Here is a 22,531-nt window from a genome sequence, read left to right on the forward strand (position 1 = left end):
ATCGCTTGTATGCGAAGAATTTCTCTAAAAAAAAAGTTAACTAATTAATATGTTTTCTCTTTTTATTAAAAATATAAGAATAGAATTATTAGTTATATATTAACTAAAATTTAATGGTACTTAAGTTTTTTCTCAGCTAAAAAAAAAAAAAAAAATTGGAGAGGAATTGTTGGGTAATAGTGGGTCAGGTGGGTTCATTAACTTGGGTTTAGCCCTTTCAATTTTCTTTTTCCATCTCTCTTCGGACCAAAAAAAAAAAAAAAAGGCTCCATCTCTCTCACGGAGGTTTAGGGTTTATGGTTTTCAATCTTGTTCCTCCTTCCATTGAGAAAGAGAAAGAGAGATGAGAGGATTACAGTTACCGTTGAGCCAAACTCAGAAGGTTCGTCTCCAGAACGCTCTGCAGCAGCTGGAGTCGCTCTCCTCCAAGGTCAACTCCGATGCCTCCGTCACCGTCGCCGATTCCATTTCTGTTAACCACGAGGAAGGCGTCCTCAAGGGCCACGGAACCGCAGACATCAACGGCGACCTCGTTGCCACCCTCTGCGGCGTAGTTGAGCGCGTCAATAAGCTCGTCTATGTCCGCGCCCTGCGATCCAGGTAAACCGTAAACCCCGAACACCTTATCTCTCAGCTTCTCTACTCGCCAATCTCCTTTTCTTCTCTTATTCGGTAGTTGAATTGAGCAAATTGCAGGTACAAACCCGAAGTTGGAGACATCGTCATTGGACGTGTTGTCGAGGTAGGGAAGAAACTGCTTCGTAGTTCATGTTCATAGTTTCATATCTGATGTGGCTGTGGAAGTATTTCATGCATTTTTATCGATTGGATTATTGTCTAGGTTTCTCAAAAACGTTGGAGGTTGGAGATAAATTACAGTCAAGATGCAGTTTTGATGCTTTCTTCTATGAATATGCCTGATGGTGTCCAGGTATTGCATGAATTTCTGATTCTTTATTGGAAAAGTTTCTGCATAGCTTGCTAACTAGCAGATTAAGCCTTAACTAATTGTAAAAAATTACTTTGGTAAGTCATATATTTATCCACATCTGCAATAGAACTGTTGTTTCCACTTGTTACAATGTTGTCTATGTTAATAGGCGCTTCATAATGATTATGGTTATTCAATATTTAATCATTGTTAGTTTTGTACTACACTGATTTCTGCAGTTTTTTTTTTTTTTTTGTATTATCGAACTGACCTGGGCCTTTGGGATGCGCTTGGGTCCTTCGGGCAGCTTATAACTAATATTAAGCTTGATCATCTGATTTTTGGTGCCGTCTAGCCTCATAATATGTTGGTTGTATTGCAAAAAGATTTGAGATGTAATTTGTGTAAAGAAAAATTAATTGTGGTCAAAGAAATAGTTAAGGTCAGGGGTTCAACTGTCAGTTGCAAAACAGATATTGTTATCAGATGCAGTGTTTTTAAGCTTCAATATTTTTGATCCTTAAGATATTTTTTTCTATTGCCTTTTCTGCCTCACATAAGCTTGAATACCCCTCATTTGAAGTGATTCTTTCTTCTGCTAGAGACGGCGGACAGCTGTGGATGAACTAAATATGCGTTCAATTTTTGAAGAGAAGGATGTTGTTTGTGTAAGTACGATTTTATTATTTATGTCAAACATGGCTTGCATTTGGTGAAGGATCAGTTGATTAAAGTTCTAAATTATTTACATGATTACAGGCTGAAGTTCGTGGTTTCCAGCGTGATGGCTTACATCTTCAGGCAAGAAGTCAGAAATATGGGAAGGTTTGTTGTTTATACTTGGGAAACTTTGTAAATCATTTTGCTTCTTGTTTCCTCTCAAAAAGTATTAGCCAGTTACAGAGTAGGAGATGGTAAAGAAAAGTAAATGTATATGGAGATGGCCAAAGTTGACAAATATAAAACTATACTTCCAACTGCCTGTTAATGATTAAAATGTCTTGTAATGCAAATGACTTTGAATGAGGGAGAATGAAATTTTGGTTGCCATGGTACTGTCGGTGATTATATAGCATAGATTTTATTTAATATATTCAGGTTGTGTAAAATACATATTGAAATTATATCCTTAAATTTTATTACGTTACTAATGGCTTTATTGTTGTTGCTGATGCTGATGCTAATTGTTTACACTTTTCTGTCAGCTTAACAGAGGTCAACTGCTAACAGTCCCACCTTACTTAGTTAAGAGGCAAAAGCAACATTATCATCATCTTGAGCAATATGGTGTTGATTTGATACTTGGATGTAATGGATTCATATGGATTGGAGAACATATTGAAGCCAAAGATGACATGGTAGAAGATCAAGTGAGCCATTCCAATAGAAATTCAGCAAGTCTTGAAGAACAAGAGAAAAATTATACGGCATTGGAAACAAGAAAATACATATGCAGGGCTGCTAATGCTATTAGAGTATTATCTACTTTGGGTTTCAATATGACATTAGAAATCATCAAGGGAGTTATTGATTTAAGCCTTTCTCTAAATCTTGATATACATGATATGCTTGGTTCGGAGTTCTATGTTCAGGTTGCTGAAAAAGAGGCTGAAAGGAGAAGCTCAAGTAAAAAGAAGAGGTAGTTTGTAACATCGTGGTTGAAATGTAGCTCTACTAGTTTCATTATCTATTTTTCCTCTGCATATGGGTAAAAGAGAAGAAATCGTTGCAATGTACACTCTTTACCCAATTTAGTTGACGTTATTGAATGGTTGATTTTAGACAACAATTAAATAGTTGTAAAATATACAGAGTCCCAATAAATTGGGAAGACGAGTTGCATTTTTTTTTAATTTTCTTTTCAATTGTTAACATTAATATTTTGACCTTGATTGTTTCACAGCAATAAACCGAGCTCGTCGTGTTTAAGTTTCCTTACAAGTCAAGAAAATACTTTACAGCCATGGATACAACCATCGAAAATCTCACTGATGCAACAACATATTACATTCATTGACTGACTAATAAAATAAAATCGTGTCATATTACCTCTAGGTTGTTGTCGGTAACATTGCAATTTTCTATTTGTAGGTTCAAAGTGCAATGAGATGACAAAGTAGCAAAATGTTTGAAAGAGCCTATATCATATACATATTCATTTGATAATGGGAAACAACTATAAGGATGTGTCTAGCTCCTTTAGTATACCCAGAAGATGTTTTAATACAGAATTTCTTGCAAGAAATGTTGCATGTCTTTTATTGTGTGTAAAAAAAATAATTCCAAGAGAGAAACAAGAGACCAAAAATGCCTTGGTAACAGTTGACTGTCTACTTGGTTTCCTAGTCCGTTTTCTGCAACCACCCAAACTGCAAGTAATGTTCTTTAGATAACTATACATGAGAAACAGAAAGCTAAGAGCAAAAATGGATAACAAGAAAGTATAGTTACCTTCCAGGCATACATTCCAAAGAAGGCTATTGTATCTGCCGACCAAACAACAGCAAAGGACTTCCAAAAGAATGGGATTATAACATTGATCAATGGGATGAGGAGAAAAAGATAGTTGAGAGCTTCCTTCTCATTCTTTGAGCAGTCTCTAGCTCGTAGAGAAGGAATTGCTGCATAAATGGATTGTTGTGTTCATCAGAGAAGTTTTAGTGCTGATTGGCAATAGCATGTGATTTCAAATCCAAGTTACTAGATTGGTAGGTAAGTATAAACTTACTGAACATCCAAATGGACCACATTCCCATTAATCTCCAAATGTCAGGTTCGTTTGAAGGGAATATCAGATTGAAAGACAAAGCTCCTCCCAACAACATTGATACATAACCTTGAACCTCAAAAACAGTGTACAATGCAGTTCCAGGCACTGCAGGATTCTTTGTAGCCGTGGAAGCCCTTGGTGCAAAGGTAGCTGCTGTCTTCTGAGCTACCTGTAATGTATAACACACACACACACACACACAAATAAAAAATAAAAAAAAAATAAAAAAAAGAAAAAAAGAAAAGAATTTAGCATACAATATTCAAATTATAATTTGGCACTCTAAATTACCCACTACATTATACTTTCAAGTGCATAATCTCAAATTAGAAAATCAACTTGCAACATTAGACACTTGTCCAAATCCAGAATTCAGCAAGGAGGATGGACCTTTTCAATCTCCAAACTCAAAATTAGACACGTACCAATGCCCACATGCAAAGTTTGAAACTTTGGGAATTCATCACTATTATACGCAAAAATCTTTAAGAAAGAAATATTTTTTACGAAATGGGCATCCTTAAAGAACTGTGTTTAGATATTAAATTAAAGGATGCGGGAAGTAACCTTTTTAAGCTCCTTGTCGATGGGAGCAGAAGAAGAAGTGGAAGTGGTAGTGGTTCCTTCGGTAGCATCGGATTCCAATTTGAGCTCCTCCTCTGAGAGTGGGGATTGGGATTCACCATCCAGTGTTTGTAAGCGTGTGTCTACCTCATCGGAAGTGGCACGTGCAGAGAGCGTGCCGCGGAGCAGAGAGTGCGGCTGCTGCTGAGGGAAGAAGGTGGTTCTGATGGTGGAATGGAACCTAGGAAGATTTGTATTCACATGGGGAAGGCCCGAAATGGTTGAAGGGGGTGAGAAGAGAGTGTTCATCGGAAAAAATTTGAGAAGATAAGAATTTGGTGGAGGTGGTGGAAGCTTGGTGGTGTTCCTACCCTATTCTTTTACCCATTTAATTAACTCAATAAATTATTATCTTCGTTTTTATATTATGGATTTATAAGTAATACTAATGTGATTTTATATGAATAATTTACGTATAACAAAATACTCCTCAGTTAATATTTTAAAGTTTAAACTTTAAACTTTCATAAGTAAAAATATTAATTTTTTATTTTATATGAATATAAAACCAAACATATTTATTCAGATATAAATTTACTGACATTTTGAATTTTCATAACTAAAAATAGTAATTTTTTTTATAACTAAAATATTAAATATTATTCACTGATTTGCATTATAAATAAAATAATATATATAATTGTAGTAGCCGAATTTTCCATGTAGTCGATATGTCCGAGTGGTTAAGGAGACAGACTTGAAATCTGTTGGGCTACGCCCGCGCAGGTTCGAACCCTGCTGTCGACGTTTTTGTTTTTCCATTTGATAAATTTCAGAACTATTCTTTTTTGTACGTTTCTAAATTCTAATAGCCCCACATTTGCACAATGTTTTATTTTCTGTTATAATATGATCTCTTAGCTTGGACCCATCATATTCAGATGTCTGCTATGGTGGGATATCAAACACGTTCTCAAATAACTAACACAACAAATACAACTCCATATTTCTCTATCCTTCATATAAAAAAATGGACCCTATTATTGCAATCATTTTTAATATTATATTAAAATTATGAGCACAAGGCACACGAGTTATGAAAACCAACCAGAGTTTTGGGTTCTCTATAGCCTTTGTGTACTTCAATCATGCTTCTTCATTAATCATTAATGGTCCTCTTTACCAGTTATGTAGCTTCATTAGCTGTAATTGTAGCCTTAATTCATAGACAAAAGCTCTGTCCATGATTCGGATAAGATAAGATCAATGAGCTTAAGTCATGAATGCTCTGCATAACATGGGTATCCAACTACCTCTCTTTCAAGTTTGAGACTTTCAGCTGGAAAAATAATAATAATAATAATAGTAATAATAAAGTGACAGTTTTATTTGGCAATTGACATGGAAATTATTCCCTTTCAAAACTATCATTGAGTGTAATTCTATTCTAATAATTGTGGATGACAATATTCTATTCTAATAAAGTGCTACTTTCAATCATTTTGAGACTCAAGTTCTTAAGGCTCGAAATTATACTGTCCTTGGCTAAAACAATCTAATTAACCTGTTCATTCGTTATTTATTTCATATTTATTTCTTAGCGTTGTTGCAAATTAAAATTAATTTGGCAACTTTTCCCCCCTTAAATTCTGTCACTATCATAAGAATATGTAGAATTATTATCTCCCATAACTGATTATTATTAATAATGGTGTAATGAAACTATCTGAAAGGAACATCCAACGACCTGAGTAATTAAAATATGATATCCCAGTATGTGACAATCAAGAAGGAATAAAAAGTTTGTCAATAAGTATATATCTTTCTGGGCTGTTAACACCAAATTTATGCAATTGGCATCTTATTTGATACATCAAATCCAAGTAGCCCCACGTATTAATATACAGCAATAAACATACACTTCTCATCTAGTGTCTCTTTATTTATGGATCATCATTAACTATATTCGTGGATAATAGGGACATTATTTCCTTTAAATTAATTAATTAATTACCAATTTCCAATTATGTTATTCAGGCTGACATACATACTCATCAGCCTGTTGGGCTCTGATTCATTGCTCCTTTTTTTTTTCCACAATTGTTTCTACATAAAGTGACAATTACATTATCAAAATAAATATATTAATAAATAGGTGAAAATATATGTTGGTATTATTCTCATTCGTTTAATTTTAAGGTATTTCGTTACATCACCTACAAGTTAAACAATTGAGCATGATAATAACATGGTTGAATGAAACAACTTCATATAATTATTGGATTAAATCTCATTAGATTATTCGTATTATTATACTTTTCAATAATATTGCCAATTGTCATGGCGGTCTAGATGTGAATGTTTATACTGTACAAATATATAGGTATGTCATCATATTCTTTTGGCTCTGTATGTCAAGAAAACCATATAAATCAGTACATAAAATGATTAAAAGGAGGATTAAATATTGAGAAAGTATTATATTGCCAAAATAAAAAACAATAAGAGGCATATCTTATCTTATTACATGATGCATATCTAATAATACGTATTTTAACATAATGAAAGAAAAGTAGTAATTATTTTAATAATCACAAAAAATATATGCTAAAATTAGCTATCAAAATCAGTTATTATCATTATATAATACATATTAAAATAAATTAAACTATATATATTTTTTTGTATACAAATATGTGGTAACTAATTTTAATGTATATATAATATTTTTGTTATTCTAATAGTGATCTAAACTCATCAGTGAACTTCAACTAATTGATGAATGAGGTAAAGCTTAACATCAACTCGCATATAGGTGTTATCTACATTTCCGATGAAAATAATACTGTAAGATCGAGAGTAATGTAACCTTTCAATGTTACTTAATTATTGAAATAATAATTATAAATTTATGATTGCATTGGCATTATATTATAACGGCAGTGCAGATGGTTTTGTATTTTGAGAAGAAGATGTAGAATTTGGATGAGGGTTCCTAGGCCACCCACATTACAATTTACAAGTCACGTTGAATGGGAATTTTCATTTCATTTCATGTCATGGGAGATGGGTACGCCGGGTTTCAAGTGACGTGGCGTTCCAAACAAGAATCTCACTGGTCAATACTCAATCAAGAGCAGATCAGAGTTGTTGCCCAATTTATTTTATGATGAAAATTCAAGTTCAGTCGACTTCACGTAAAGTTAGTGGTTGAGAGCTGTTAGATAGAAATTTAGTCAAATCAGTCAAATTATCTAACTACTTTCAGTCATCAACTTCACATAAAGTCGACTGCACCTGAATTTTCAACTTATTTTATTATAATAATCATACTAACTACTACTATTTGCTTTGCTTCATTCACTATTCTACTATCTTAATAAAGAAATACTTAATTATAACATTTTTAGTATTAATAAAACTATAACGAATTATAATTTAAATGACATCATCTTTTCTCTCACTTAAAAGTTTTGGATTCTAACAAACAAAAAAAAAACTCAGAGTAATGAAAACAAAAGAAAGAGTATTGGTGGTGAAGTGAAGATACACAATGAAGAGTTGAATGAGAGCATAAATAATGTCCTTGTAAGTTGTTACCTGAGTTGAAGGGTAAAGGACAGGAGAGCATCCAATAAACGACCATCTTTTCTTTATTTCTTTCTGGATCGGAGCAGTTGGGGTCTCATAGTGGCAACCGCAATAATATGCCATGCCAAATTTATGTTCTTTCATTTTCCTTTTGTTTCTCTTCTTAATAGTGGAATCTCCCAATTGACCCTACCAAATGCTATGGACTAAAGGGGCAATGTCAATCCCCTTCACCAACTTTTTACTATTACTTAATAATACAACCTAAATTAATATCAATTTCACAAACAAAAAGTATTCAATCAATAATTAAATATCAAATAAATTTAGTTAGAGACTAAAATAATCTGTTCAAATGAATCATGTTTCTAAGATAATTACTCATCTAAAAATCTTTTTATATGAAAATAATAATTAATATATTAATATATATTAATATGTGTTTAAATTATTTGTATAGAGTGCCACGTGTCAAAAGCTCATTTTCCAGGAAAGACACCCACCCTTCATGAGTAGACCGGAGCCTAAAGACACAACACAACTAGATAGCACCATATGTATATTCTAATCTAATCTAAACTATGACACATATAATATTATAATCCATTATTATTTTCAATTGTGTAGGTATATTATAAAATTAACTATTAAAATATTAAATATATATTAAAAATAAATTATAATATTTTGTAAAAAAATATTAAAAAATTATCAAAATTTATTGATTTTAATTATTATTTAGATATTAATATTTAAAAATATAAGATAAAATATATTATTAAATGAAAAAAATTAAATTAATAATTAAATAATAATAATAAATAATAAATTATGATCGTTTTTAATATTTTTTATATTTTTATATAAATATATAACGATTGAGTTTAGATTTTTAGTAAATAATTGTAATGTACAAATAAATATTGTATTATTTTTCCTTCCATAATTGTACTACTTATCCGATGATGAGAAAAAAAGGCAACACAGAGAAACTTGAAAAGCAGAGGAAGTGGCTGTTATTCTCCAAGCAAGTAATCAAAACATGATGAAGCTCCTCTGCCGTCTCTGTTCGCACCTCCGGTGGTCAAAACGGCGCCGTTTCCGCAAATCGAACCGAAACAAAAGCACCCTAACCACCAGCACTTGTTCATCAGCATTGGTTCACCCAAACAAGAAACCGCAGAAACCAATCCGCGTAGCAACCTTCAACGCCGCACTCTTCTCCATGGCACCAGCAGTCCCCACCAACAACGACGAAGAACAAAACGCGCGCTGTGATCTCAAACCCAAAAGCATTCTCAAGCACTCTCCTCTTCACCCAATAACTTCGGTTGTTCCACCACCGGAACGTCAATCGAAGCTGAGAGTTTCCATCAACCTACCAGATAACGAGATTTCGCTTCTGAGAAGCAGACAATCGAGCTTCTCGGAGCACGAGAGAGAAGGAGGAGGATCTTCTTGGCGATGGAGAAGCGTGGTGATGAGACAGTGCAACAGCTTCTCCGGCGTGGAAGGGAATGATGTGTACGGAATAAAGAGCCGGAAGACGGTGCTGGAGGTTCTGAGGGAGTTGGACGCTGACGTTTTGGCTTTGCAGGATGTGAAGGCGGACGAACAAAACGACATGAAGCCATTGTCGGATTTGGCCAAAGCTTTGGGCATGAACTACGTCTTTGCTGATAGCTGGGCTCCTGAATACGGCAACGCCGTTTTGTCCAGGTGGCCCATCAAACGCTCCAACGTTCAGAAACTCTTCGACCACACCGATTTCAGGTTAATTCACAAAATCTTACAGTATAATACTTCTCAGAAATGTTTTCGTACATTAAAATTAAATTACCTAATAATATACGAAGAGTCAGCACTTTTGTTAAATTCTCGCCAACACTTAACCATCAAAAGAAAATTGAATGATTCTATATCATTAGATGCAATCTCACATCATTAAAAACATCATTGATGACTAAAAGTTACAAAATCTGCTGGCCCTAAACTTTCTCATAATATATTTATGTATAAATAAATATATAAATTAATTTATTTTTAATATATATTTTATATTAATAATTAATTTTAATAATTAATTTTAACGTGTGTATATTATAATTAAATATTTTTTAATATAAAAACAAAAATTAAATAGAATAATACATATATTTATATATATATATATGCATAATAAATATTTTTTAACGATTTAAATATAAGACAAAAATAAAAAAAAAAATTGTTGGATCACTTAAAATTTCTCATATATATATATTTGTTGTGCGCCTTTTTACGGTTTCTTAGCTTGAGTGTACTTCGTTGAAGCTTCTTCATGGCCCTGTGCCATATCTAAGCAAAGCGGAGAAGGAGAAAAAAAGTTAGGGTCACTTATCTTTTCCCATAAAAGTATCCAATCATAAAATCTATAAAAAGAAAATAATAATAAAAGGCAACTAGAAGTAGATGATGATTATTTTGTTTTTCTAATTGTCGTAGTAATGTAATGGTTTTCGAATGATCTAACTCGGGAAAGTGTTAACGTGTTCCTAATGATAGCTGTATGCAGCGAGGCATGGATGGATCCCACACCTAACCCTTAAGCAACTGTGTCTTCTTCTTCTCCCTCTCTCTCTCTCTACACTTGTTTCTTTTCCACGCCTTTTAGATATTTTAATTTTGTTTTCCGCTATTCTCAACGTTCTTGTGAACACATTTATAGGTACAATAATTTATTACCAACACTTTTTAGACCGATTCAGTGCTTATTTTATTTTTTCTCCTCCGTACCACAATTTTGGGTTGGTTCTGGCTAATGAGTGCTGTCTGATTCCTTCTCATTATTGTAACAACTTCTCAATTAATCAACTGCCATTCTGATTGTTGTTAAAAGATTAGTTTGCTAATAGGACAGCCTCAAGAATTAATAATTATCCTATGGCATTAAAAAATTTGTCCTATTTCATAAACTCACTCAAAGTGAGGATTAATTTATTAATTACATGCTACTTTGAAGGCTAAAATAATCATAAGTATAATTAGAGAGTTAATTTTTTTCAGCTATTATCAACTAATCTTTTTAAAATAATTTTTGTATCTTAAATTCTATTCTGAATTTTATATTTTAAGACCAAAATTCTAATTATAAATCCTCCACTAAAAGTCAATAAATTATCGGAAATGTTTAGTAGCCATCATTTCTTTATATTCATCTAAATGTCTCGGATTCGAGTCTAACTCCTATCTTTAGGGGAAAAAAAATCCTCCACTAAAAGGTTTAAAGTTCAAAAAATATTTTCATAATTAAATTTTTTTAATGTTAATTAATAAATTTTTTTTCCTATACTTATTCTCATTTTTCCACAAACAATGCTGCCTCACTACAAGGAGCATAGTTTAGTTTGGCAATGAATGGTGCCATTTGAAGAAGTAGGTAGATATCGACCTTGCCTAATCTTAAAGAAGAGTAAAAATATTACAAACTCTTCTTGCTATAACTGAAGCAAGAAAACTTTTCTTACTTCACTCCAAAGCCAGCTTCTTGTCATTGACCATCTACTAGAGAATATGATCATGGGAATATTAGTGGAAATCTAGCTTGTGAAAGTTGAAAATTAAACAAAATACAACAACAAAAGACTCTGAATTCTGGTGGGTTAGAAATAGATTAGATTAGAGAATATGATTGAGCAACAAGTGCGAATGTGACTAATTTTATTGGCAACAGGAATGTTCTGAAGGCCACCATCGATGTACCTGAAGCTGGTGAAATGAACTTTTACTGCACCCATCTTGATCATCTTGATGAGAATTGGAGGATGAAGCAGATTAATGCAATAATCCAGTCTAATAATGATGAGCCTCACATCTTAGCTGGAGGGCTTAACTCACTTGATGAATCAGATTACTCACAAGAAAGATGGACTGATATTGTTAAGGTATATTTTTATACATAAGCTTTAAAGTTTTAACCATAGTCAAATGTAAATATGAGAAATTATAATGGGGTTAATGTCCAAATTGGCCTCCTAATAAGTCACACGATAGTCAAATTAGTCATTAAAACATTCCATAAATCAATTTAGTTTACATCCAAAGGGATTATAATTGGAGATATCATTGTTTCTATTACAGAAGTTTCTATTAAAATAGAAAATGACCTATTTTAGAATGTGATTTGAAGATTGATTTACGTAATTGAAATTAACTAAAGATTTATAGCGAAACCTAGAAATCGATCACTGATTCAATCTGAGTAACTCCAGAGGATATACCTCAACAGAAAACTAAGAGTAATGATACAAACTTAAGTCAAGTTAGTCCTATGTATGAATTGATATTATTTTTTTCCTTTGTTTTGTTTTTCAGTACTATGAAGAGATTGGAAAACCAACACCAAAGGTTGAAGTGATGAAATATCTAAAGAGTAAGCACTACACGGATGCTAAGGACTATTCAGGGGAATGTGAATCTGTAGTGATGATTGCCAAAGGACAAAGTAAAACAAGAATACCTTAAGCTTTTAATTATGTGACATACATTTAATCAATTTTTGAAAACTCTCTAATCCTCAAAATTATAATGCAGGTGTGCAAGGGACATGTAAGTATGGAACAAGGGTAGATTACATATTATCCTCATCAGATTCAACATATAAGTTCGTAGCAGGGTCCTATCTTGTGCTTTCTTCCAAAGGGACTTCAGATCATCACATAGTCAAAGTTGATGTGGTTAAAGAAAATAATAGCATTCTAAACAGTAGTCCTCTTCAAGAAGAAAACAATAATGTAACAAAGAAGCAGCAGAGAATGAAAACACAGCCAAGTCCATCAACTTGTATATGGAACAAAAACACATACGGGAGAGATATTGATTGAGTTTCTTATTTTCCTTTTTCTTCTCTTTAATTTGCTTACATTAATCATTGCTGAATTTAACTATAGTTTTGAAGATGGGGCAGTTCAGTTAGTTTTAATTTGTTCATGCTTCCTAATCCTCTAATCATATATGTTCTGTATAAATCTGTGTTTCCTAAAAGACAAAAGATTTACAAGATTATTGAGAGGCAAAATGTTATGTCTTACACATTTCTCTTTATTTATTTCTTTTGTTAATAAGCGCCGCATTGCTTTCATAACATAATACAAATGGGGAATAGTAGAAGGCTAATATTTTTAGTGTAAAAAGAAAAAAAGAAAGTTGATTAGTGTTAATTCAAATATAAGGTAAAAACAAAAACTATATTGATTAGTAGAATAAAAATATCTAAAGAATCTTCTGATAGAACATAGGTTATAGTCAAAGAAGTCACAAAACTTGGTACTTGCATTACCATGGGTTGCTGCTGTTTTAGTTTTACTCAAAGAAGTCAACACCTTAGTAATTGATGCTATTGATTTAGAGAAACTTGACATTAACTCCAACATTAATGAGTCAAAGTCAAAGACTATGGACCATGATCAAGGCACATATAAAGATAGGTACATAGAACAGAGAGAACAATGTCCCAAACAAGATGGCAGAAGAGGAATCCATCATAGAGAAGGTGGAAGAGTACACCAAGAACGCAGGGTTTCACCAGTTGGAAACTCTACGCTCAATCCTTCAACACAATTCAAAAGTGCAATATCTCCAACCATTTATCTCTCATCTTGATGTGAATACTTTCAGGAATATGGTGCCTCTGTCTTCCTATGATGACTATGTTGACTACATCAATCAAATGGCAGAACATGGAAAACAACATCATGATCCTCCTCTTCTCTCTGTTGATCCCCTCCTCTGCTTCTTCTACAGGTTCCAATACTGTTCTTTTTCTTGTTGGTAAAAACTAAAAACCTTCAGTGTTTGATGTTGGATTTGACCCTTTTCTTTTTTCTTTTGTCCTTTTAATCAGCTCAGGAACAAGCTCCATGAAGCCCAAATTGATCCCTTATTTTGATTCAACCCTTTCCCAAGCTGCATCCTTTATTGCTCACAGAGGCAGCACTGCAGTTCTTCACAGGTAAACTAATCTAGTTTCCAGAATTCGATGAGACAAGAAATTACTTATTACAAAATCTTAAAATGTTAGGAAAAATACATGAATGGTTATATACCTTGTTAGAATTCATGATAATAACTCAAGAATAAATTTGATATTCAGATATTATTATTCTGATGCTTCTGTGTGAATGTACAATGAAGAGTACCTATTTATGAGATATAATGGCTTTGATACCATGCTAGAATTCATGATAATAACTCAAGAATAAACTCGATATTCAGATACTGTTCTTGGAATGGACAACAAGGAGTACCTATTTATAGAACAAGATACAATCTAATTGTAATAACAAAATTACCTTAATGTCAAACTAAATAAACATAAAATCAATAATAGATATATCTAATGCATACAGGTTCTTTCCTCCAAGGCCAGGGATAAACAAGATCCTTTGGTTTCTCTATGCTGACAATATCACAACTACTAAGTGCGGCTTCAAGGTTATGGCTGCATCTTCTTACTCTTTGCAGAGTGGTAAGGCCAAACCTCAACAACTTGCTGTCTATTCAAGCCCTCCACAAGTGTTTCTTGGATCTTTTGTTGAGCATCAAATGTATTGCCACCTTCTCTGCGGCCTAAGGAATCTCGAAGCAATCGATGCTATTCGAACCCCTTATGCTGTAGGATTGGTTAAGGCTTTTGGCCTTCTAGAGTCCAAATGGGAGCAGCTTTGTGATGACCTTGAATGTGGCTTTCCAAGTATTGAAAATTCAGATGTGGCAATGAGGGAACCTGTGATTAAAGCACTTGGAGGGCCTCAACCGGAATTGTCAAACAGAATAAGGTTGATCTGTGGAGGTAATAATGATAATTGGGGTGGTATTGTTTATAGATTGTGGCCAAATATTCGTTATATAAGGTGTGTTTGCACTGGAAGCATGATGCAGTATTATCCAAAGCTGAAGTATTATGCAGGAGAGGTACCTATTGTTGGAGGAGATTACTTTGCTTCTGAGTGCTGTGTTGGCATAAATTTAGACATAATGCAACCTCCTGAGACGACAAGATTCGTGATACTTCCAACGGCTGCATACTTTGAGTTTCTTCCATTTAACATGAATGAGGAGAGCAATGATGCTGCTGATGAAACAGTGGATCTTAGCAGGGTAGAGGTAGGGAAGATGTATGAAGTGGTTGTTACTACTTATAGAGGATTCTATCGCTATCGGTTAGGGGATGTAGTGAAAGTTGTTGGATTCTATAACAAATCTCCAGAAGTAGAATTTGTGATGAGAGCACCTAAAACTCATGCTGAGATTCTAACAGAGAAGGACTTGGTTTCAGCAATCGAAAACTTTCAACTTGCAGTAAGAGGTGCCATGATGAAAATAGAGATAGTTGAGTTTGCAAGTTTCTTGGACCAGGAATCACAGCCAAAGCAGTTGAAGGTGTTTGCAGAAGTTCAAGAGGAATCTGATTTCATGGAGGACAAACTAGAAGAGTCAACAATGATATTGAAAAGGTGTATTTCCTCACTTGAAAGTGGCTTTGGAGCTTTGTACAAGGTGGAGAAGGATAAGGGTCAAGTAGGGAACTTAGTGGTATTCATTCTAAGGCCTGGAGCATTTGATAAGTTATATGAAGTAGCCATTAGAAATGGAACACCAGCTAGTCAATATAAACCACCCAAGATTATAAGAAATCATGAAATTGTCACACTCTTGCAAAAATATAGTTTTGTGACATTGAATGATATTTAGTTTATAAGCAGCATTGAATAATTTACTTTTCTGCAGTATAACTTATGATTGTAATCATGTTCATCTTTTTGCCTTTTGATGTTAAGAGAAACTAGATTAGCCACAGAATGCACAGAAAAATAAAATATTAAAATTATTTAAGATATATCAGAAGCAATATCTTAATACTTCTGATATGATTATAACAACAAAAGTATTTTAAGGCCTTAGATAGGCCAATTTTTAGAAAGAATACAAATGATGAGAGCAAACTTGATTGTTTTCATGGATATTAGTTTGTTTCTCAAATCTTCTTAAACATAATGTTGATTACACTCTTGAAAATGTACATCAACTTGTCTCCCAAACAGTTTATCATTCGGTTACATTACACAATTTTATCAGTATGAAATGAAAACAAGTTCCTTTTAGATGGTGAATGAAGATACTAAAAATTTTTTATTACTCTTACATATCATCTAATATCACACAAACTAAACTTTTCCAAGAGCCTAACAATTCCTCAGCAACATTGTTATTGGTTTCATCATTCATGTTAAATGGAAGAAACTCAAAGTAAGCAGTATTTGGAAACAACACATATCTTGTAGTCTCAGGGGGTTGCATTATGTCTAAGTTCAAACCAACACTACACTCAGAAGCAAAGTAATCTCCTCCTATAACAGGTACTTCTCCTGCATAATACTTTACCTTTGGATAATATTGCTTCATGATTCCAGTGCTAACACACTTTATATATCGAACGTTTCGCCACAATCTATCTGCAATTCCACTCCAATCATTACTATTATCTTCACAAATTAGCCTTATTCTGTTTGGTTTAATTAATTAAAAAAATAAATTAAAAAAATCTTTAATATAATTGCTAAACAATCTCAAACATGTGACATCCATCGTATTATTTAAGTGTAAAATTCGATTTTAATATAATGTATAACAAATTAGCGTATTCTACAAAGGAAATATTAAGACTATTTTTAGTAGAGAACTCATTTCTGTCTCTAAAATGTAACTCTAAATCAATCTTTACGTCATAAAAATATATAGAAACTTAAAGTATCTCTCTTTTTTATTAAGAGGAACTAACTTTAGTTAATTAATTAAAGTAATTAAAATTAATGTACTTACTATCTTTTTTACAATAATATTATTTAAATTTATAAATTTAAAAATAATTCACTATTAAAAAATATTAACATTAAAAATAAATTCAACGGCTAATTTTGCAATGGTTAGTTTTATAAATAAAAATAAACAACCTAACCAAAAATTATTTTGTAATATGTAAAAATTAAATTAATTATAATTTAATATAACAATATACATAATATGTAATAATAATTTAATACAATTTTTTATATTAATTTTGATTTAAATAATATTAATTATAATTTAATTATTTAAATAATATTAAATCATAATTATTATAATGTATTATGATTTGTTTTAACGTATTCAAATTTTAAATTTTATAAATTAAAAATTATTAAAACAAAAAATAAAAAATCTCTTATTAGCTTAAAAGGAGGAGGGGGTGGGGGGAATAGCTGTTGCAAATGCAATTCGAATTCTCTGATTCCTAACCGTATCATATCCTATATCCTCATTCGCCGCCGACATGAGCAACGAGAATTGGCAGTTGTTGAACCCGGAAACGGTGCTGTCAATCCCACTGAAGAAGACTGATCTGGTGGAGCTGTACTTGCCGTTACGTAACTTGGTAGCCTCAAAATACTCCGAGAGCGATGCACAAAAAGTTGAAAGCGTTCTGCAAACTCTGAACAAATGCCGCATGGACATGGTGGAGCGTAGAGGGGACCTCTCCCTTCCCATGCAACGTGACTGCCTCATCCATTACTTCAAATGTCTTTGCATGGTTGAGTCACTCTTCACCTCTCTCTCCTCCGACGCCGACCCCATCATCTTTGTCTGGTACGACGCCTTCAACCCTGAGCACGAGGATGGGGTCTCCTCACAGCGCAACGGCATCCAATTGGAGAAAGCCGCTGTTGTCTTCAACCTTGGAGCCATCTGCAGCCAGATTGGTGCCTCTTGCGACCGTACCACCGCCCTTGGCCGTCACCTTGCAATGGAAGCCTTCAAAGTTGCCGCCAATTTCTTCTACAAACTCTGGAAGGCTTTTGCCAAGCATGTGGTCTCCGCCACGCTCGATTTGACTCTATTCTTCGCGGAGTTTCTGCACCGTCTCTTCTCCGCTCAGGCTTCCGAGCTCGAATTACAGGAGCAACTCAACAACAACGACGCCGGTTACGCTCTCCAACAACACCGATGTGCCCTAGCGTTTGCATCGGTCAGTCTTTACTCTTGAATTCTTGATTGATTTTACATTTATTTTTTCATTCTAGTGATGATGATGATGATGATGACGATGTAGGTTTATGAGCATTATCATAGAGCATATGAACTGATACCTCCTGATTCGGCAGCACGGAAACATGTCGACTCTTTTGACCAAACCTGGGTAACTCATCTTTACCAGAAGGTGACATTCTTTCAGGAGGAGGCTCGTCAGAGGCAATCATCCATCCTAACCGAATCCGAGCGACCTTCTGTGTTCTCAAGGGTCCAATCTTGTGCTCTTGATCATGATGCAGAATGTGTCACTGAGATATTAGTTAGAGGGTTTTGCAGCATTTCCAGGCACTCGATATTCAAGCCACGACAAATATACGTTGACCTCATCCTCTCGGAGTACAATCCTTTTAAGCTTATGAAGGATGGAAAGCTGGTGGCTTACCCATGGGACATGCCTCCCCCTTATCAAACGGATTCGGCAATCCTCTCATCTTCGATGTCTTCTTCGCCGTTTTCACATATGCTTGCATTCCTTCCTTTGAAGAAGACTGAGCCCTTGCATCTCTATGAATCCCTGCGCAATTACTTTGTCCTCAAATACTCTGAGAGCGTGGCAAAGAAAGTAGAAGGCCTTCTCGAAATGCTACACAAATTGCGCAATCAGATGCTGCGTGATGACCTTTCTCTACCCTTTCGCCGTGACTGCCTCATCGGTTATTTCAAATGCCTTTGCATGATTGAGCCTTTCTTCCCTATGAATGCCTCACCCAACCCACCTATCTTTGTTTGGTACAATGCCATCAACCCGCAACAAGACTGTTCTCAGCATGACATCCATTTGGAGAAGGCCTCTGTTCTCTTCAACCTGGCAGCCCTCTGCACCCACATTGCTCTCTCCTGCGATCTCACCACCATCCAAGGCCATTGCCTTGCCGTGGATGCCTTAAATGATGCTTTACATTGGCTCAAAAAACTGATTTTTCCGTCTAAGAAGGCATCTGGCACGATTGACTTGTCAGAACTATACACCCGTGCGATAAACAATGAGATTGTCAGCTTGAAATCCAAATTTCCTCATCCCCAATGTGATGTATCCTCATCACCTGGATATCCTGTATGTAAAACTAACTACCTTTTTCAGTTGATACTTTCTTAGTACAATTGATTGATGTCAATCTTGATTTGTTAAATTGTTTGATTGAGATGATGCAGGCTGCAGCTTCTGATCCGTTGGCATCTGGGCCTTTAGCTGAGATTCTTGTTCAATCCTCGCCACCTGAATTTCGTGGGTCGAAGATGAAAACCTGCCCGAGTGACAGTGACGTCATCGGACAATTTCTTTTAGGGTATTATAAGGCTCACTTCCTGCTTCAAAAGGTATGTGAAGCACCATGCTTGGACCTTCTCTCTGAGGTTAGCCCTGTCAAGATTAAGGATGGAAATCTTGTGGCCAATGCAACCTTAGAGGCGGCATTGGAGAACATGAGCTTGCAGGAGACACAACAGTAACATTACCGTAGAGAAAAACTAAACAAGATTTAGGAATGCACTTATTTACTTTTTTAAATTGGATGTTGGAACTTTGTTTGTTGATGCTAGAACTCTTTTTGTGAAATATTATCCTCGTGATTTTGTTTGTTATGTGAATATATTTCTTCTTATTCGTCGACAATTTGTAGTGATCTGTATGCCTCTGATATGATCTCGTAGCTATTGCTAGTTATTGTTGCATATTAGTAAATTGAACTTATTCAGTGTCTCCAATCTCCATCAAGGCCTAATAATTTTAAACAAGCAAATAATATCGTTTCATTTAGAATCATCCAATATCACACAAACTAAACTTTTCCAAGACGCTAACAATTTCATGATTCCTTAGAATCTTGGGTGGTTTATATTGACTAGCTGGTGTTCCATTTCTAATGGCTGCTTCATATAACTTATCAAATGCTCCAGGCCTTAGAATGAATACCATTTAGTTCCCAAGTTGACCTTTAACCTTCTCCACTTTGTACAAGGCTCCCAAGCTACCTTCAAGTGAGGTAATACAACTTCTCAATGTCCTAATTGATTCCTCTTGTTTATCCTCCATGAAATCAGATTCCTCTTGAACTTCTACGAACACCTTCAACTGCTTCGGCCTTGATTCTTGGTCTAAGAAACTTGCAAACTCAACTATCTGTGTTCTCATCATGGCACCTCTTAGTGAAAGTTGAAAGTTATCAATTGCTGAAATCAAGTCTCTCTCAGTTAGAATCTCAGATGCAGCTTTAGGTGCTCTCATCACAAACTCCACTTCTGGAGAAGAATTATAGAAGCCAAGAATTCGCACTACATCACCTAAACGATAGCGATAGAATCCGCCATAAGTAGTAACAACTATTTCATACATCTTCCTAACCTCTACACTGCTATGATCAAACATTTCGTCAGCAACATTGTTATTGGTTTCATCATTCATGTTAAATGGAAGAAACTCAAAGTAAGCAGTATTTGGAAACAACACATATCTTGTAGTCTCAGGGGGTTGCATTATGTCTAAGTTCAAACCAACACTACACTCAGAAGCAAAGTAATCCCCTCCTACAACAGGTACTTCTCCTGCATAATACTTTACCTTTGGATAATATTGCTTCATGATTCCAGTGCTAACACACTTTATATATCGAACGTTTTGCCACAATCTATGTGCAATTCCACTCCAATCATTGCCATTATCTTCACAAATTTGCCTTATTCTGTTTGACAATTCAGGTTGAGGCCCTCCAAGTGTTTCTGTTACAGCTTCCCTCATTGCAACATCTGAGATTTCATGACTTGGGAAACCACGTTCAAGATCATGACATAGTTTTTCCCACTTGGACTCAAGAAGGGTAAATGCTTTGACCAATACTAAGGAATATGGTGCTGCAATTCCATCTATAAGGTCAAGATTCCTCAGGCCACATAGAAGGTGGCAATAGGTTTGTTGGTCAGCATGTTAAAATCTGTATGAAACATCATAATAATTTTGTTAATTTCAGATTCAGTAACATTTTAGACGTCTAAAGCAAACAGTAATCAGGCCCAAGGCTCAGAAGAGTGTTAGTGCTAAGACCATAGCAGCTGCAACCAGTGACACAGTATCTAGATTATTCAAATTTATTCCAACACCGGGATTGAAGCAGTCTACGAAAAAATGATGCTTTTAAGGATTTCAATACCATATTTTATTACGTTGGAGGAAATAGACTTTTTGTTGTTTGGGTTGGTTTGGTTTAGTCTAACAATTTGAGACATTTCAATCTAAAAATTTTGATAATCAACACAGATTAAAACTTGCCTAAACAGCCACTACATACATACAAAACACAACTACAACTACCAATGCCCTCAATTATTATACTCCTAAACAAAGCAAAAACAGTATGCTTCTTCACAACTTGGCTATCCTCATTCTTCTTCAACAACAGATCCTCCAACTGCTTCACACTCTCTCCTCAAAGCTATCGTTTAACATACATATTAAGTCATTTAAAATTAGCATGTCTTGGAATTCGGGACATTTTTTGTGACATGTGAAGGAGAATTTTCAATTTGAGTGTCATGAAAGGGAGGATTAGAATTTTGCAAGCTACCAGGTCCAAATATATCAATCTATGTTTTCAATGAAAACAAAAAAGGGCAATGAATATTAGGGGTGTCCGCGGATCGGATCGGATATGACCGAAAATTCGATCCGATCCGCACAATTTTCATCGGATCAGATCGGATATGTTATCCGCACTTTTTAGTGCCGGATCCGATCCGATATCGGATCGGATATCGGATATATCCGCATAATTAAACATTCTCTTTTTAATCATATTTCTATGTAAAAAAATTTGATAAAAATATTTCTTTCATACTTTTAAACTTATTTATTTCTAAAATATTTTTAATCAAACTCTCTCTAAATAACAAAAATAAAATAATACAATATATGAATAATAATTACTAACTAAAACATACAAATAAGTAAATATAATACCAAATATATATATTTATTTATTTTTTAATTATTATAGTGCAGATCTGCGGATCCGCGGATCGGATACGCGAATGTAGAGCAGATATCCGCGGTCCGATCCGCAAAGAATGCGGATCGGATACGGATATTTACCGCGGATCTGTGGATACGATCCGATCCATGGACACCCCTAATGAATATATTTGAGGGTAATGTCACCTATTATAGATCAGATAGGTCTCCAAACATTTGGTTATCAGATAAATATGTCCCTATAGAAGTATAATCATCAAGCAGATAGGTCCCCTCGAACAGGCAGATAGATCCCCTATAAAAAAAACGTTGCTGTTTCGCAACTCTGCCTTCCATGGTGGGAACGAATTTGCCCTCCACGAAACGACGTCGTTCGCCTCATAATCTAATACGACACATATCATCAGCAACATTGTTATTGCTTTCATCAGCAACATTTTGTCAGCAACATTGTTATTGCTTTCATGATTCATGTTAAATGGAAGAAACTCAAAGTAAGCAGTATTTGGAAACAACACATATCTTGTAGTCTCAGGGGGTTGCATTATGTCTAAGTTCAAACCAACACTACACTCAGAAGCAAAGTAATCTCCTCCTACAACAGGTA

At 34.4% G+C, this 22,531-nt stretch overlaps 6 protein-coding genes and 1 non-coding gene across 8 annotated transcripts; 5 read left to right on the top strand and 2 right to left on the bottom strand.

Annotated features, from left to right (window-relative positions):
- Positions 1–231: 231 nt before the first annotated feature.
- On the top strand, positions 232–2,782 carry RRP4 (ribosomal RNA processing 4). Its single transcript, XM_016349377.3, has 6 exons — positions 232–600; positions 697–742; positions 842–931; positions 1,534–1,599; positions 1,691–1,756; positions 2,137–2,782. Exons 1-6 carry the CDS (start codon positions 344–346, stop codon positions 2,572–2,574), a joined length of 963 nt encoding a protein of 320 aa, XP_016204863.1. The 5' UTR covers positions 232–343; the 3' UTR covers positions 2,575–2,782.
- A 274-nt stretch (positions 2,783–3,056) lies between these two features.
- On the bottom strand, positions 3,057–4,710 carry RPH1 (resistance to phytophthora 1). Its single transcript, XM_016349379.3, has 4 exons — positions 4,269–4,710; positions 3,660–3,870; positions 3,383–3,552; positions 3,057–3,300 (listed from the first exon to the last, which is right to left on the bottom strand). The coding sequence occupies exons 1-4, from the start codon at positions 4,572–4,574 to the stop codon at positions 3,274–3,276; spliced, it is 714 nt and encodes a 237-aa protein (XP_016204865.1). The 5' UTR covers positions 4,575–4,710; the 3' UTR covers positions 3,057–3,273.
- Positions 4,711–4,990: 280 nt separating this feature from the next.
- Positions 4,991–5,072, top strand: TRNAS-UGA (transfer RNA serine (anticodon UGA)). Its single transcript has one exon. It is a non-coding gene; the product is annotated as a tRNA-Ser (tRNA).
- A 3,681-nt stretch (positions 5,073–8,753) lies between these two features.
- On the top strand, positions 8,754–12,928 carry LOC107645371 (DNAse I-like superfamily protein). Its single transcript, XM_016349382.3, has 4 exons — positions 8,754–9,629; positions 11,569–11,779; positions 12,210–12,339; positions 12,429–12,928. Exons 1-4 carry the CDS (start codon positions 8,899–8,901, stop codon positions 12,716–12,718), a joined length of 1,362 nt encoding a protein of 453 aa, XP_016204868.1. The 5' UTR covers positions 8,754–8,898; the 3' UTR covers positions 12,719–12,928.
- A 330-nt stretch (positions 12,929–13,258) lies between these two features.
- LOC107645370 (putative indole-3-acetic acid-amido synthetase GH3.6) lies at positions 13,259–15,690 on the top strand. Of its 2 annotated transcripts, none has more exons than XM_016349380.3 (3): positions 13,259–13,637; positions 13,738–13,845; positions 14,243–15,690. In XM_016349380.3, the coding sequence occupies exons 1-3, from the start codon at positions 13,357–13,359 to the stop codon at positions 15,585–15,587; spliced, it is 1,734 nt and encodes a 577-aa protein (XP_016204866.1). In that variant the 5' UTR covers positions 13,259–13,356; the 3' UTR covers positions 15,588–15,690. The 2 variants fall into 2 exon arrangements, with proteins under 2 accessions (XP_016204866.1, XP_016204867.1); XM_016349381.3 differs by having other exon boundaries at positions 13,269–13,637; positions 13,743–13,845.
- A 1,515-nt stretch (positions 15,691–17,205) lies between these two features.
- Positions 17,206–19,524, top strand: LOC110263531 (uncharacterized). Its single transcript, XM_021104924.2, has 3 exons — positions 17,206–17,898; positions 17,983–19,017; positions 19,116–19,524. The coding sequence occupies exons 1-3, from the start codon at positions 17,206–17,208 to the stop codon at positions 19,410–19,412; spliced, it is 2,025 nt and encodes a 674-aa protein (XP_020960583.1). The 3' UTR covers positions 19,413–19,524.
- A 354-nt stretch (positions 19,525–19,878) lies between these two features.
- LOC110263097 (putative indole-3-acetic acid-amido synthetase GH3.6) lies at positions 19,879–20,697 on the bottom strand. Its single transcript, XM_021103732.2, has one exon. The coding sequence runs from the start codon at positions 20,695–20,697 to the stop codon at positions 19,879–19,881; it is 819 nt and encodes a 272-aa protein (XP_020959391.2).
- Positions 20,698–22,531: the final 1,834 nt, after the last annotated feature.

The sequence above is a fragment of the Arachis ipaensis genome, chromosome B6, assembly GCF_059453495.1.
Source record: "Arachis ipaensis isolate K30076 ecotype BB chromosome B6, ASM5945349v1, whole genome shotgun sequence".
In the NCBI taxonomy this organism is placed as follows: domain Eukaryota; kingdom Viridiplantae; phylum Streptophyta; class Magnoliopsida; order Fabales; family Fabaceae; genus Arachis; species Arachis ipaensis.

Bases quoted from the DNA above. Each gene is read 5' to 3' on its own strand.
- RPH1 (XM_016349379.3), bottom strand. From the start codon at position 4,574: ATGAACACTCTCTTCTCACCCCCTTCAACCATTTCGGGCCTTCCCCAT. The intron at 3,871-4,268 runs GTTACTTCCCGC...TATACATTACAG, and splicing joins TCGACAAGGAGCTTAAAAAG to GTAGCTCAGAAGACAGCAGC. The intron at 3,301-3,382 runs GTAACTATACTT...CATTACTTGCAG, and splicing joins TTGGAATGTATGCCTGGAAG to TTTGGGTGGTTGCAGAAAAC.
- LOC110263531 (XM_021104924.2), top strand. From the start codon at position 17,206: ATGAGCAACGAGAATTGGCAGTTGTTGAACCCGGAAACGGTGCTGTCA. The intron at 17,899-17,982 runs GTCAGTCTTTAC...ATGACGATGTAG, and splicing joins GTGCCCTAGCGTTTGCATCG to GTTTATGAGCATTATCATAG. The intron at 19,018-19,115 runs GTATGTAAAACT...GAGATGATGCAG, and splicing joins CCTCATCACCTGGATATCCT to GCTGCAGCTTCTGATCCGTT.
- LOC107645370 (XM_016349380.3), top strand. From the start codon at position 13,357: ATGGCAGAAGAGGAATCCATCATAGAGAAGGTGGAAGAGTACACCAAG. The intron at 13,638-13,737 runs GTTCCAATACTG...CCTTTTAATCAG, and splicing joins CTCCTCTGCTTCTTCTACAG to CTCAGGAACAAGCTCCATGA. The intron at 13,846-14,242 runs GTAAACTAATCT...TAATGCATACAG, and splicing joins AGCACTGCAGTTCTTCACAG to GTTCTTTCCTCCAAGGCCAG.
- LOC110263097 (XM_021103732.2), bottom strand. From the start codon at position 20,697: ATGAGGGAAGCTGTAACAGAAACACTTGGAGGGCCTCAACCTGAATTG.
- LOC107645371 (XM_016349382.3), top strand. From the start codon at position 8,899: ATGATGAAGCTCCTCTGCCGTCTCTGTTCGCACCTCCGGTGGTCAAAA. The intron at 9,630-11,568 runs GTTAATTCACAA...TATTGGCAACAG, and splicing joins TTCGACCACACCGATTTCAG to GAATGTTCTGAAGGCCACCA. The intron at 11,780-12,209 runs GTATATTTTTAT...TTTGTTTTTCAG, and splicing joins GATGGACTGATATTGTTAAG to TACTATGAAGAGATTGGAAA.
- RRP4 (XM_016349377.3), top strand. From the start codon at position 344: ATGAGAGGATTACAGTTACCGTTGAGCCAAACTCAGAAGGTTCGTCTC. The intron at 601-696 runs GTAAACCGTAAA...AGCAAATTGCAG, and splicing joins GTCCGCGCCCTGCGATCCAG to GTACAAACCCGAAGTTGGAG. The intron at 932-1,533 runs GTATTGCATGAA...TTCTTCTGCTAG, and splicing joins ATATGCCTGATGGTGTCCAG to AGACGGCGGACAGCTGTGGA.